General features: G+C 56.3%; 2 protein-coding genes and 1 long non-coding RNA gene across 7 annotated transcripts in view; 2 read left to right on the forward strand and 1 right to left on the reverse strand.

The window, feature by feature from the left end:
• Positions 1-1,879: 1,879 nt before the first annotated feature.
• On the reverse strand, positions 1,880-8,458 carry RDH8 (retinol dehydrogenase 8). Of its 3 annotated transcripts, XM_070623703.1 has the most exons (7): positions 7,939-8,458; positions 7,703-7,759; positions 4,954-5,115; positions 4,141-4,320; positions 3,175-3,268; positions 2,763-2,946; positions 1,880-2,653 (listed from the first exon to the last, which is right to left on the reverse strand). In XM_070623703.1, exons 3-7 carry the CDS (start codon positions 5,102-5,104, stop codon positions 2,438-2,440), a joined length of 825 nt encoding a protein of 274 aa, XP_070479804.1. In that variant the 5' UTR covers positions 5,105-5,115; positions 7,703-7,759; positions 7,939-8,458; the 3' UTR covers positions 1,880-2,437. The 3 variants fall into 3 exon arrangements, with proteins under 3 accessions (XP_070479804.1, XP_070479803.1, XP_070479802.1); XM_070623702.1 differs by lacking the exon at positions 7,939-8,458 and having other exon boundaries at positions 7,703-7,817; XM_070623701.1 differs by lacking the exon at positions 7,939-8,458 and having other exon boundaries at positions 2,264-2,675; positions 7,703-7,817.
• LOC139083919 (uncharacterized) lies at positions 3,148-4,967 on the forward strand. The gene is made up of 3 exons (XR_011541055.1): positions 3,148-3,287; positions 4,204-4,332; positions 4,831-4,967. It is a non-coding gene; the product is annotated as an uncharacterized lncRNA (long non-coding RNA).
• A 769-nt stretch (positions 8,459-9,227) lies between the features above and the next one.
• Positions 9,228-14,980, forward strand: part of COL5A3 (collagen type V alpha 3 chain) — a 36,788-nt gene continuing 31,035 nt past the window's right edge. For 2 of the 3 annotated variants that reach the window (XR_011541057.1, XM_070623704.1), the window contains exons 1-4: positions 9,228-9,765; positions 13,864-14,025; positions 14,120-14,309; positions 14,385-14,541. Coding sequence is in view for 2 of the 3 variants with exons in the window: in XM_070623704.1 (XP_070479805.1) it covers positions 9,243-9,765; positions 13,864-14,025; positions 14,120-14,309; positions 14,385-14,541 (1,032 nt within the window). In the remaining variant the exon portion in view is untranslated. The remainder of the gene's footprint in view (positions 9,766-13,863; positions 14,026-14,119; positions 14,310-14,384; positions 14,542-14,980) is intronic. The other variant, XM_070623705.1, reaches the window with a different exon arrangement.

Here is a 14,980-nt window from a genome sequence, read left to right on the forward strand (position 1 = left end):
GTGTGCACTTAACCTCTGCACCACTGGGCCAGCCCAAATTTGCGTTTTAAAATAATTTATTTAAGGGAGTTTTTGAAAAAGCAAGAGGATGTTAGACATAAAACTCAGGACAGTGGAGACCTTTGGGGTGAAGCTAATCCACAGGGACCCCACACGGAGGGAGCCTGGGGGACAAACACCTGGTCTTTCCCCTTGCACCCTCTGATCTCCAGTTGATGCCTCCTATTGGCAGAACCCAACCCAACCAGAAGCCAAAGATGGAGGAAATTAATGGATGTAACTCTTGGGGTGAGCTTCCTGGGGCAAACCAAGGACTTCCTGCACATGTGTGCTTCCTCTAGTCCTTTAAAAAATTAATTTCACTTTAGGAGCTGGCCTGGTGGTGTAGTGGTTGAGTCTGTGTGCTCCACTTCAGTGGTCCACGGCTCACAGGTTTGGATCCCAGGCACAGACCTAGCACCGCTCGTCAAGCCATGCTGTGGCGGGATCCCAAATACAAAATAGAGGAAGGCGGGTAACAGATCTTAGCTCAGGGCGAGGCTTCCTCAAACACAAAAAATTAATTGAATTTTAAATTGAGATATAATTCATGTACCATAAAATTTACCATTTTGAAGTGCACAGTTCAGCGGATTTCGGTATATTCCTAAGGCTGTGCAACCATCGCCACTATCTAATTTCATATATTTTTTTGCAGGTATTCCAACAATGCTTCAAAAATCCAACATGAGGGAGGGGAAAGGAGGAGTTGATTTGACAAAACACACTAAGTAGCCCCCGTTATCTCTGCATGATTCAGAGACCTCTTTCTAGGGCCCTGGACTCAGTTTCCCTTTTCCTCGAAGAGGTCGCTAGAGACCCTTGAAGAGCGGTAGAGACAGAGTTGGACAGACCTGGCTTCCTGTCCCTCCCCTCCGCTCCTAATGGCCTCAGTTTCCTTTTTTGATGAACAGGGCAGATTCTGAGTGCCTCCATCTCGTCAGGCCATGGAGCAAATACTAATAAACAAACTTCTCCCAGAGCCTGGCGCTCCAAGGGGGTACCTGAACATGAGCCACAACCACGACCCCAAGTGAAATGGAACAGTGAGGGGACCGTCCCCGTGGTTTCCGCACGGTCACTCCTGCCCTGCTTTATAGGACATATCACCAGGCCAGTTGCCCCTGTGAACCAGGGACAGAGCCGGCATTTACACCCAGAGTCCATTGCTTCCCAAGTCCCCCGAGGAGGGCCCACAGACTTGAGGACACTGTCTTGGGGGCAAAATTGAAACTCTGTCCCCATTAAACACTGACTCCCCCTCCCCCGGGCCCCACCATCCTCCTTCCTGTCTCTGTGGATGTTACTCCTCTAGGGGCCTCCTGTGAGTGAAATCAGACAGTACTTGTCTTTTTTGTGACTGGCTTCTTTCATTCAGCATGGTATCCCCAGAGTTCACCCGTGTTTTAGCGTGTGTCGTGATTTCCTTCCTTTTTAAGGCTGAATAATATTCCATTGTATGGAGGGACATTTTGTTTATCCATTCCTCCATCGACAGATACTTGGGTTGCTTCCACCTTTTGCCTGTTGTGAACAATGCTGTTATGAACACGAGGGTACAAATGTCTCTTTGAGACCCAGCTTTCAATTCCTCTGGATAATACCTGGAAATGAAATTGCTGGATCATATGATAATTCCATTTGCTTTTTGGAGAAACCGCCATAGCGTTTTCCACAGCGGCTGCGCCATTTTACATGCTCACCAACAGTGCACAAGGGTTCCGGTTTCTCCACATCTTCACCAACACTTGTTATTTTCTGTTTTGTTGTTGTTGTTGTTTTAATAGTAGCCGTTCTAGCAGGTGTGGGGTGGACGCCACTGCTTTTCAATTTTTTATTTAGACATAAGAAATAAAGCTTTAAGAAATATTTAATATAGCGATTCTAGTGGTTATAAATCTGTATTTTATAGAAAAACATGCATCCACTGCTGGTGTGTGCGCACACACATTTTGCTGATGGAGTGCGTGACCAGAACAGTCTGGAGCCCTCTTAGTCAACCCAGCTCAGTGTGGTGGTGGCTTTGGATCATCCTCGTATTCCCAGGCCCCAGATACGGAAGTCCTGAGGTTGAATGAGGCAGCCTGTCCCATTCTTCAAAGTCCATCGACAATGCCTCCTCCTCCAGGGAGCCTCCCTTGCCTTCCCAGACACCACTCTAGCTCCCTGCTCTGGGCTTCTCGGCTCAGGGCCCCGGGGTGGCTGTCTCTGCCCCAGCCCTGACCATGGAGGGGTGTGTGCCTGGAGGTCTCTGGGGTCCCGGCAATGCCCAGGCACAGAGCAGGTCAGGCAGAGTTTGCTGACTGAATGAATGAACATAGAGTCTGTACTGGCCTCTAGCGTGTGGACTAGAAAGGCCTGGCTGCTCAGGGGTGAGGAAGGGTGGGCGAGGCTCTGCTCACCGGGGCTGGACCCGGCGGCGGAGGCAGCCGCAGCCCAGGCATCGAAGGCCAAGGTGGAGGAGGCGCGGCCAGTGGAAGAGCAGGCGGTGGGTGGTTCGCACATACAGGCCGCCTGAGGGGTCCACGGCTTTGAGCGCGGTCAGCGGGGAGTAGCGGGCGTTGGTCTGTCGGCGCAGGGGTGGTCTGGCCGAGCCGATGACGTTGACGATGGCCTGTGGGGCGGAGCCCTGAGCTCTGGGACCCAGGGAGAGGGGGGTTCTCAAGGGAGGGGCCCCTTCACATACCCAAGCTATGTCTCGGGGCTCTGGGGCCCCCACTCACCTGGACCACATCCTGTGGGCTCTGCCCCACGTTGCGGAAGAGCTCCCTGGAGGCTGGGAGGTAGGAATCCCGGAAGTAGCGCAGGGTGTCGGGGTCGGTGCCTGGGAACTCGGCCGTGGAAACCTGCTCCATCAGCTTCCCCTCAAATTCGGTGGCCACCGGGCCGGGCTCCACCAGGGAGACGCTGGGAGCGGAGGAAGAGGAGGGGATCTGGCGCCCCGACCCACTTGCTGCCCGGTTTCGCCCATCACTGGCCGTCTTTCTTTCTCGCTCTCCTAGTTGCCCCATCATTACGTCATTACGTAACGAGGGTCATTACGTGATTACGTAACGAGGATCATTACGTCATCCCGCCCCACTCCGCCATCTCCTGGCCTCAGCCCCGTCGCGCCTCCTCCCACTCCCCGCTCACAAGATGTTGAACTGGAGCAGCTGGACGGCTAGACTCTCGAAGAATCCCTCCAGAGCAAACTTGGAGGCTGCGTAGACTTCGTTGAACACGACACCTGAGAGGATTGGAGGAAGGCAGGCCCGTGGGGGCTCTGGGTGATGGGCTTTGTGGGTCCAGAGGGGTGGAGTCTTCGGCAGACAGACAGAGAGGGTTTGGGGCTCAGAATGAGGGATATCTGGGGCCAATGTGATGGGCGTCTGGCATTGTGGGATCCGGGCATAGGGCATCAGGATGAGGTTGTCTTGGGGACCCAGGTGCCCCCTCTTCCTAACAGTGCTCCATCTGCTCTCCGCTCGGATCTCCCCTATTTCCCTCCATCCTCTAACCCCCTGGATCACGTGGGCATGGGATCCCCAGGGCCCCTGAGCGCAAACCCGGGATGGGGCTGACTACGTGCATCTTCTCCGTGGTGGGGTGACTGATAGGGCGGATTCCTTAGAGAAGAGAGTCTAACGGGCTTCAAGGAGGAAAGACCCAGGAGTATGGATGGCAAGTAGGTGGCCTCCATAGGCAGCTCATAGCAGACATCACTAGTCAATCACTGCTCTCTTTTCTGTGGAACCTCAGAATCCCAAATCTAGACATCTCTGGGGCCTGGTGGGGGGTGTTTGGCAAGGGAGAGTCTTAGGAGTGGTTATGATGCTTCCTTTGGGTTTGGGGGACGGTTGGGAAAGATTTTTGGAGGTGTCCAGAAGTGGGGCTGATGCTGAATGTGGATGGCCATTGGCAGCACCTATAACACCACTACCTACATCTGCACCATGGCAGACCTGGTTAATCTATCCCAGAACTTTCTCCTTTCGGGCTTCAGAATCCTTCTCAACACAGGCACATTTAGAATAGGAACTAAAACCTATTTGCCATCCTTCTAGCCTGGGGAGGGTCAGACACTGGGGGGATTCCCAGGGGTGGGTCCCCAGGGCTCACCCTGCAGCCCCATGACACTGCTGACCACCACGATGTGGCCCTGTCGCCGTTTCTTCATGCCAGGAAGCACAGCTTTGACCAGACGGACAGCCCCGAAAAAGTTGGTATCAAAGACCTTCTGCATGGCAGCTAGGCTGAGCCCCTCGATGGGACCCACCAAGCCCACTCCAGCATTGTTCACTAAGGGGAGAGGTAAGGGTTACCTTCAAGTCCTCCCACCCCTTCTAGTGTCACTTCTCCAGGGACAGTCTCGGAAGCACCCCCGCCCCCATTCCAAATCCAGCGTCAGTCCAGGGTGTCTTGGGTAGACAAATGTGGAACCTTGACTTTTACGTTTAGCATTTGTTATAGGGAATCCTGAGCCCGGGTCAAGGGAAGGGTTTCTGGGAACAGCCTCTCCCTTAATGCATGAGCAATTCAGCTCTGACCCAAAATTGTATCAAAACAGCCAGACTCACCCTTCTTAGAAGACCCTTTGGGGACCATGAGTTGCTTCTTCATCATACTCCCTTCCCCAAATGACTCATCAAAATAATTTTCCCAACCACGTATGGTTTTCTCCATACGTGAGAAGTTCTATTCCATAATATCCACCTTACTCCCAGGTCTCAGTTAGTTTATTTCTTGTGTTTCTAAGAGACTGATGGGTATCCTGGGCTCTGAGCCAACTGGTCTACCCCTTCTGTCCAGGGCCAGAGGTTGCTGGTGAAGCAAGAGGGCTGGCGTTCAGACGCTGGAGAGACCTTGCTCTGATGAGGCTCTGTGCTTGGGCCAGGGAGGCGGCCAGTGGCCCCAGGAGCCGCTCAGACTCACCCAGCACGTCCACTTCTCCTCCCTGGATGCAGCTGAGACACTGGGCCACTGACTCATCGCTGCACACGTCCAGCTGGGCCACGGTGAGGGTCTGACCCAGAGCCTCTCCGGCAGCTGCCTCCAGCATCCCCTTCTTTCCCAGATCCCTCATGGTGGCCACCACTGGGGACAGAGAGCAGAGTTGGGGGCAGGCACTGGGCTCCTTTCTCGTGTGTGGACCTACATGTTTCTGTGATCTCGCATGAGCAGTCACAGAGGGATGGAGACCCACAGGTTTACACACTTAGATTCACCACACAACCTCGAATGCACACTTGTGCACATACATTTCTATGTACATCTATCCATCCATTCAACTTTACATCCATCCATCCATCTATCCATCCATCTCTACATCCATCCATCCATCCATTCATCTCTACATCCATCCATCCATCCATCCATCCATCTTTACATCCATCCATCCATCCATCCATCTATCTCTACATCCATCCATCCATCCATCCATCCATCCATCCACCCACCCATCCATCCATCCATCCATCCATCCAACAAACATTTATTGAACCTCTACTACACGCCATGCCCTATTCTAGGTGCTGAGACTCTTGCATGAAATAAGAAAGACAAGGTCGCTGTCTTTATGGAGTTCATAGCCTAGTAGGTGAGACCATAAATATAGAACAGATTGCCTGGAGAAAAGAAATGCATACACATCTAGGGTCAACATACATGCATATTGTAGTATGAATAGCCACATTTACATCATCAACATAAGTTCTGATTTATTGTCAACCTACTATGTGCCAGACATTGTGCTAAACATTTTTATAAGCACTACCTCTGCTCCTCTCAAGAATCCTATGATTAGGTCACTAACATTTCCAAAGATGGCCACAGTATCTCCCATTGCACATGCTCTTCTAGAACCTTGTTGCTCCCACATCAAGACATGAGATCTCATTCCCCTCTCCTTGAATCTTGTGACAAGATGGGAACCAATAGGATGTGGTGAAAGTGACATTGTGTGGCTTCTGAGACTGAGTCAGAAAAGGTGCTGCAGTTTCTGCCTTGTTTGCAGGAACACTCACTCTTGAAGCCTTCAGCCAGCACGTGGCAGTGGGGCTGTCCTGAGGCCGCCATGCTGGGAGGAAGCCCAAGCTAGTCCAGGTAGAGAGACCACATGGAGAAGCCCTGAGATTGCTGGAAGGGAGAGAGATGCCTGCCCAGGCCTGGCATGTTCCAGCCTCCTCTGTTCTAGTTGTAGCCTTTGACCCTGAGCCAGAACCTCCCAGTTGAGCCCTTCCCATTTCGTGACCTTTGTCAATCATGAAAGGTGAATGATTACAGTTGTTTTGGACTGTAAATCTTGGGGTGATTTGCTATTTATCAGTAGTAACCATAACAGGTAGATAAAGTTATCCCCATTATACAGATGAACAAACTGAGGCTCAGCAAGGTGAAGTTCCTTGCCTGTCCCACCCCTAAAAAGTGTCAGAACTGAGATTTGAACCTGAGTTTGTGAGTGCTGAGCCCAGGCACCCGTATACATATTTGCACTCCCCCACGAGTGCATGCACAATCACACATGCACACTCCTGGGGGTATTTGCATGTTATCTGTGGGCCTGTGTGTTTCATGGGTGCTGCACAGCTGAAAGGGGAGCCACAGGCACCTATATTCAGTGTTGTGACAAGTATGGGACCAGGGGCTGGGCTGCCTGGGTTCAAATCCAGACTCTGTCACTTTCCGGCTGGGCAAACTTGGGCAAGGACCTTTGGCAGTCTGTGCCTCAGTCTCATTTCTAAGCTGGGGCAAATGATAGTGGCTACCTTATAGGGGTGACATGGAGATTCAATATCTTACTAGATGTAACACACTTAGATCGGAGCCTGGAACATCATAAGCGCTCGATCAACATCATTGACCAGCAGTTTTATCCATTCATCCATCTGCCCACAGGGACACACAGAGCACAATTACTTTCTTGCACACTGCCACTCAGACTGTCATGCCCAAAGTTGTGCATGCTTCTAAGACAGAGGGCAGAGGGATGGATGAACCAGCTCTGCCAACTGGGGCAATGCCCTCGCCCCTGCAGCCTCTCTTAAGTAACAGCCCTTTGCCCACTTCAATGCCGGCCTGCTCTGGGTCAGAGGTTCCCATGGGTGGGGTGCGGGTTGGGACAATTGACTCCAGAATTGCAGAAGGCTAAGTCGCTAGACCTAGAGGTCCCCCGTAAACCCCCAAGGTCAGGGTCACTTAAGAGGCTTATCTGGGAGCGGTAATCTGGGGAGGACTAGGGGAGGGGAGCGTCAGGGGATGCCCGAGTGAAGCCTCAGAGAAGCCTTCCCCACCAGCCCTTCTAAAAATATCACCCACCCCGCCTCCCTCCCCCCACCACATTCTCTCTTGCTTTAGTTTGCTTCTTAGCAAAATTATTAGCGTTAGATATATTACACAATTTAAAAATCTGCTTATTGTCTGTCCTCCCTTCCCTCTTCCATGACCCCGCTACCCAGGGCAGAGGTTTTTGTCTCCGTGTGTTGTTCGCAGCTGCATTTGCAGCACCTAGAACAGTGCCTGGCACTCGGTAGGTGCACAGGAAATATTCGTTGCATCAGGGGATGCTTCCAAGCTCACACACATGCAGCCGAAGGGATGGGCTGTGGAGCCAGTGCCGGGAGGGCTGGGGGTCCTCGGAAGCCGTGCCCGCCCCTGCCCGCCTCGGCCGCACTGGGCCCCTTACCCTGGAAGCGCTGCCGGGGGTCTTGAGCCAGCTGCACTGCGAGCTCCAGGCCAATTCCTGTGGAGCAGCCGGAGATCAATACAGTCCGCGGTGGCTCGGCCATGTTGATCCCTCCCCGGACGGGTGACCCCTGCTGGCCAGCACCTGACTCCTGTCACCCACCCTTGGCTCATCTGCCTCCTCCAACTGATCCTGCAGGGTGAAGGGGCCCCGGGGGCCTCCGACTCTGAACTGACCTTGAGTGGGCAGCTGGGGGCAATCCCTCAGCCTCAGCACACCCTGTGTCCTTTATCTGTCAAAAATTTCCTCTCCTCACTGCTACGTGCATAAATGGGGTCTTTTTATTAGGCTGGTAAATTATTCAGGGCTGGGGGGATTTACAGGGAACGGGGAATCAGCAGGGGCATTCTCTCCCTGTCTCTATTCCGGGCCAAGAATCTTCGATTGGAGGATGATAGTGAGAGAAGGTGACAGAGAGTGGTCCTCGAAGGGTCCTTTCAGAACGGAAGTGGGTGGAGAAATGTCAGATGGTGGCCATAGACTCTGGGAAGAACTTCCCAGCAAGGCAGGGCAGGGCAGGGCAGGGAATGTATGAGAGTTTTAGCTGGGGAAGTCTTAGCGTTTGGTGTCTCTGGGAAGGAGGAGGGGCAGCTTGGGGCTATTCCCTCTCCTCCCCACTCCCTGGGGGCCCCCATCTCCCCCTCAGGTCAGATGGGCCCCACCCGTCCTCTCCAGAGACACAGAGACTCTTTGTCTGAGGAGTCAGAGGCTGGGAGGAAGGCACAGCCGGCTTCTCCCTCTTCCGCATGGCCGGGAGGGTGGGGGTGCGGTTCAGGGCCCAGGATACGCCCTTTGGGTTCCTCCCGCAGAAGCTCTGGCAGATCCCACAGGTCTCTGCTTGTTCAATTGCACAGACAGCTCCACCTGACCCCCTGGGGCCTCTTCACACTGGGGGGTCCCAGCGGGGTGAGGGGGGTCCCTGCCTCACCCCAGGAAAGGCAGGGATCCACCCCTCCCTGCGGCCGTGCCCTGCTTTGGCAGAGGGCCAGACCCCCCCATTCAGGGGGACGTGTGTGAGGGTTTGGGATTACGGCTGGGGCACCCATCTGAAGACCTGAGTCAGGGAGAGGAGGCCTAGGGATGGGGGAGGGGACCCTTTATTTGAAGACTAAGAGTTTGAAGAAAATCATGAACAAACGGAGTTTTGGAATCTGTGGTGAGGCTTTGGGGGTGGGGCCAGGACATCCAAGTCTGTCATTTGGGCGGAGAGATGAGGGTTCGGGGTGAGGCTGGGAACCCCATTTTGGAATCTGGGGTGAAGTCTGAGGCGGGCTGAGGATCTCTTATTTAGGGACCTGAAGGGAAGGCTTTGGGGTGCAGCTGGTACCTCTTAGTGTGGGCCTGAGAGACCGGGGTAAGGCAGGTGGGTGAGAGTCGGTGTGAGGCTGACACCCCATTTGGGAGCCTCGTCGAGACAGAAAGGATTTGGTATAAAGCTGCACCCCCTATTCAAGGGCCTGGATGGAGGCTGAAGGTTTGAATGAGGCTAAGATCGCCTTTGAGGGAGTTTCTTAGGAGGAAAGGGTTTGGAGCGACGCTGGGACCCGGAATCCCGAGGCCGAGTGGGAATGACCCTCCTCCTCCACTGTGGGGTGGGGCGAGAGGGCCCAGCTCCCCGCCCAGGGCTCCGCCCCTCGCCGGCCAATCAGCGCTCGGCACAAACTTTCCCAACTCCCTCCGCCGGCTGTCAGCCGCCTCCCCTCCAGCGAGCCTCGCCTGGCTGGGCGCTGGAGCGCAGGGCGAGGCCAGGGCGGGGTCTCGGGCAGTCTTTTGCCGATCCCGAGCGGAGCCGGCCGCCGCGAGGGAGGGCACCGAGCCGCTGGAGCCGCCGCTCCCCGCCGCCGCCCCGGCCGGTCCCCCGCCTCGCGCGCGGGCCCCGCCGGGATGGGGAGCCGCCGGGGCCTGGGCCAGCCGCGGGCCGGCCTCTGCCTGCTCCTGGCCTCGCTGCAGCTTCTGCCCCGGACGCAGGCCGGTGAGCCGGGAGGGAGGCGATGGGACTCAAGGTGCAGGAGCCGGCGAGGCCCCCGAAGACGGAGTGGAGTCGGGAACGGGGGGCGTGCGCAGGGGCGTGCGTGTTGCGCGTGGCTACGGGGTGGCGTTCGGGCGCGTGCGTCCGACTCTGGGCGATTTGTGGGTGTGACAGCTGGCTGGGGGGACGCGGGCGGAGAAACGTGTGACCATGTTTTACTGGCCAGTGCTTGAGAATGAATGCAACTCAGAGGCGTGTGTGTGCGTGTAGCAATGTGTGTGCGGCCATTTGGGGCGAATTTGTGTGTATGCCTGGGTGTGGGATTGACGATGACTGTGTGGATGTGGCTGACGGGGTGATCCCTGGGCGAGTGTGTGATTGTGAGTTATGGATGTTCAAGTGTGTCTGTGTGCGGGGCTGATTTTGAGAATAATTGCGTGTGTGTGTTACGAGTGTGATTGTGTGTCTCTAGGTGACCCTGTGAGGGGTGTGATTTTTGGGGTGTACGTAATTGCCCGTGAGAACGTGAGTGGATGATTCTGAGGGGGATGGTGAGTGGGGTGAGTATGCGAGGGGGCTAACCGAGGCTGCAGAGTTCCCTTTGCGCCTCCCCAGGTGGCTTCACCCCACTTTCCCTCTTCTTCCTCTGCCCCTAGTTGGCCCGCACCACCACCCCTCTCCCCATCCCTGCCCCCCTCCCCCCACCCCGCGCTCCCCAGAGCCGAGATCAGCACCATGGACAGGACCTCGAGGGCCGCGGTGAGGGGCGAGGCGGGGCGGGGCGCAGGGCGGGGCGGGGCGGAGCGCGGGCGGGGGCGGGAGTGCAAGCTGCTCCCCCCAGCTGAGGGAGTCTCCAGTGTTTTTCCCGAGGAATTTCTCAGGGGCCCCCAGGGGTCCCGGGGGCCGCGGGACGGGTGAGTCAGCGCTGACGCACGCCCAGCTGCGCGCATCTGGCTGGACGCCGTGCCCCGCCCCGGAGGGTTCCGGGTAGGGGGCGCCCCGGGGATCCGGAAGGTCGTAGTCCCTCAAGTGGTGATGGAGGGGGCTTCTCTGGTCTGAGAGATCCCAGACTTGGCCCTCCTGGAAACCCCTCCCTAAGGCGAACTCAGCCCCCTAACACACACACACGCACACTCACATACACGCACGCACACTATACTACAATTTCTCTGGAGTCCGGGGAGATGCCTGCTCACATGGACAATCCCAAATTGGCCTATGCCCCGTTCCCACGCTCACACATGCACACCGTCGTGCAATCGCAGGCATCGTTCAGAATATAAGTCCCTGGGGACACTAGGAATGTTAAACACGGGTGCTCACGTCCAGGCAACCCCATCAGCCACCCGCCACATGGTCACAGCTTTTGTCACCCTCCTACGCTTTTAAACTATCACACATGCTTTCCCTGGCATCCTTCCAACACGATAGGCATTCACAACCAGTCACCCACTGGCTGCCTTGGCCACACGCTCACATATAACCACACCCCCCATCTCGAGTGTAAGTCTCACAGTCACAGACTCACCTGTGTGACCTGCAGAGCCGCGAGCTCACCGGCAGGACCCAGACTCACAAGGACACACAGCCACCAGTCAAAGAGCTGCATCTAATCTCTCCATGGTGGGTCAAATACTCACACACGTTGACACAGCACAAATCACACACTCGGCCATTCCTTGGTTCATATAGAATCACACAATATATAGAATCACGCAATATATAGAATGCACAATCTCATACATGTATGTAGTAACATATACACACATTTACACAGACACTCACACCCATGTTCTCCTATGCATCTGAGGGGACCCCAACCGTGTCCCAGCCGGGCCCCTGTCTGCCTCCCTCCGTGTCATAGACCCCATCCAATGTCTCCCTGGGGCCCTGACCAGCACAGAGGAGAGACTGTGGGGGAAGGGCGGGCTGGGTCCTTGACAGACCCCCACCCCCTGGCCCTGCAGGCAGGACTCAATGCCTCTTGTGTGTCTCCTTGTCATGAAGCCAGCAGTGAAAAGAAAGGGCAGTCAGTCTCTGAAAGGTCATTACAGAAGGGACACAAGATCTAAGCAGGAGACATTTGGGTTCGATGCCGGCAGGGACTTTGTGAGTGAGCAGTTGGTCATGGGGAGACCCCTTCCCACTGAATACAGCCTGGGGTCTGGGCGAGGAGAGAGCCTGGGAGAGCCACGCAGGGTAGGGTCATGGCTCTCAGCCCTCGCCTGGCCCCATCTGGGATGATCGTTCCGTGGGGAAGTGACCCTTGTGGTCAGCAGAGCCTGGGAGCCCAGATCTCAGCCCCAGGGGCCTGTAACTCAAATACCTCTTAATGACAGCCCAGCCACAGAACAGGCAATTAGAGATGGGGCTGGTGGCGGCGACGGGGTTGGAGAGGGGAGTGTGGATGGAGAGAGAGAGATGCGGAGAGCAACCCACACCCAGAGATACAGAGAGGGAGGCACAGAGATAGAGACACGCAGAGAGAGACAGATGGGAGAGCCAAGGAAATACCGAGAGACAGAGACGGAGAGAGCTAAAGAGTGAGAGAGAGCGAGAAAGTAGAGAGCGAGAGAGAGAGGGAGAGAGACACTGATTCAGAGTTGGACACAGACGGAGACCTGGAAAGACCCATGCAGAAAGTAGGACAGAGAGAGGGCGGGGAGGGGGAGAGATGAGGGAAGGCTGGAGGCTGGGGGCAAGAGGGATCCGAGGCTGGAGGATAAGGAGATCTCACCCAGGAGGAGCTGGGACAGGGGTCGCTCATCCAAGCCCCTATCTCCCCCAAGTCTGGCCCCCTACCCTGGTTCCCAATGGTGAGGTCAGCAGAGCCGCCCCCAGGGTGAGGTCATGGGCAGAGTCGGCAGAATCTGGCTCCTGCCAAGAGGCTGGGTCAGGGGGTCAGTGGGACAGTCTGCCGAGTGGAGGGGAGATCAGGCAGGGGCTTTGGGCCCAGGGAAGCACCCGCCCACCCCTGCCCAAGCCATGTGGTTCCACTTAGCACTGGCCGAGCGGCGTGGGGCGGGGCTGATAGGACGGCTGGGGTTAGGATCTGGTTGGGCCAGACCAGTCCCTCCTTTTGCTGGGATGAAAGGGAGAGGGTCAGAGGGAGGAGGTCAGGAGGTTATCAGAGAGAGGGGGTTCCAAGGGGGAGGGCAGGGAGGGTGATGAAATGGAGAGGTCACATGTCAGATGGAGGAGACTGAGATAGGCAGAGGGAGGAGGGCAGAGAGGGTGACCAGAAGGAGAAGTCATTGGGGATGGTCAGAGAAAGAGTGGTCAGAGGGAGAAGGTCTGAAGTGGCAGGGGTCAAAGGGAGGAGGTCATGAGTGATGGCAGCCAGAAGGAAGAAGTCAGGGGAGGTGAAGGTCAGAGCGAGGAGGTCATGGGTGATGGTGGTCAAGACAGTGGTCAGCGGGCCAGCCCTGTGGCCGAGTGGTTGAGTTCGCTCGCTCTGCTTCGGCGGCCCAGGGTTTCGCCGGTTTGAATCCTGGGCGCGGACATGGCACTGCTCATCAGGCCACGCTGAGATAGCATCCCACATCCCTCAATTAGACGGACCCACAACAGAAAATATACAACTATGTACTGGGGGGCTTTGGGGTGAAAAAGGAAAAATAAAATCTTTTAAAAAAAAAGAAAGTGATCAAAAGGAAGAAGTCAGGGGAGGTGAAGGTCAGAGGGAGGAGGTGTTGGGTGATGGTCAGAGGGAGGAGTTCAGAGGGAGGAGGCGGGGGAAGAACACACACAAGGAGCCCCTCCTCTCCAAGCGGGTTTCCCCTGGCAAGGGGGCTTCGGGCTCAGGAGGCAGCCCCAGGGAACCCGTGTGGGGGAGTGCACGGGGGGGGGGGGGGGCGGAGACCGTCTGGCTCTGGGGCTCAGGCCAGGAAGCTTTGATTCATCCCAGAACTAGGTCAGCTTTGCTTTTTTCTCACCAAAAACCAAGGGAAAAAACAGGAGTCAACAGGCTGATGAGGCCGGAACAGCTGTGGGTGGTGGGGGGTGTGGGTCCCAGGCCTGTTCCTTCTCTCTGACCCACAAACACAGTGGGGGGTTGAGCCCCCCAAACCTGAGCCGTTCCCGTGGAGTCCCAGGCTTGTTGTAACTGTCCCACCCCGGCTTCCCCCTGCAGCTGAGCCCGTGGATGTGCTGAAGGTCCTGGGTGTGCGCGGGGGCCAGGCTGGGGTCCCTGTGGGGCCTGGCCTCTGCCCCCAGAGGGCCCCGGAGGGCGACCGGGCATTCCGAGTGGGCAAGGCCAGCACACTAGGCGTCCCCACGAGGGAGCTCTTTCCAGGTGAGTCAAGGCAGGAGGGGCTGGGGGTCACCCCGGAAACGTGGGTCACTCTGCTAGGCCACCTGAGCTGCCTTTTTCCCTCTGTCCCCTCCAGATGGGCACTTTCCTGAGAATTTCTCCGTGCTGGTCACTCTGCGGGGCCAGCCCGCCAACCAGTCTGTCCTTCTATCCATTTACGATGAGGGCGGTGCCCGGCAGCTGGGCCTGGCGCTGGGGCCCGCTCTGGGCCTCCTAGGTGACCCCTTCCGCCCCCTTCCTCAGCGAGTCAACCTCACGGATGGCAGGTGAGTGTAGGGAGGGTGGGGGTCCAGGCAGAGATGGGGTGAGAAGCACCCCTGGCTGAGACTGTCCCCTTGCAGGTGGCACCGTGTGGCGGTCAGTGTGGATGGTGGGATGGTGACCCTGGTGGCCGACTGTGAACCTCAGTTGCCTGTGCTGGGCCAGGGGCCTCGCTTCATCAGCACAGCTGGACTCACTGTGCTGGGGACCCAGGACCTTGGGGAGGAGACTTTCGAGGTAAGGCTTCAGTGACCTGGGAAACTGAGGCAGAGGATGGGAGAGAGTTTTGTCCACCCCCTGAATCTGGGCAAGAGATTGTAGTAGGGAGATGTCCAGCTCCCATCTAGCACCTGGAAGCTGAGAGAAGGGGGTGCCATACCTTGTTGCGCATCTTAGCGGTGTGCGACTCTGAGATTGTAGAGTGACAAAACTAATTTGTGATGATGCATGCTCGGCTCATGGGGGAAGGATAAGGTTGTGACATGCGCCCGCGCTGGTTGTTGTGATGGTGCGTAATTGTATGTGGGGCAGTTGTGACGTTGAATGCCGGCCAGGCGTGGTGTTGTGTGGCTGTGTGACAGATGTGGTTTGGGCGTAGTGATTGTTGGGGGTGACTGTGCTGTCTCTGTGATGTGTGTCACCTCCAGGGGGCCAGGGACCTCATCTATCGTGCTCC

Source organism: Equus przewalskii, chromosome 6 (genome assembly GCF_037783145.1).
Source record: "Equus przewalskii isolate Varuska chromosome 6, EquPr2, whole genome shotgun sequence".
Taxonomy (NCBI): Eukaryota; Metazoa; Chordata; class Mammalia; order Perissodactyla; family Equidae; genus Equus; species Equus przewalskii.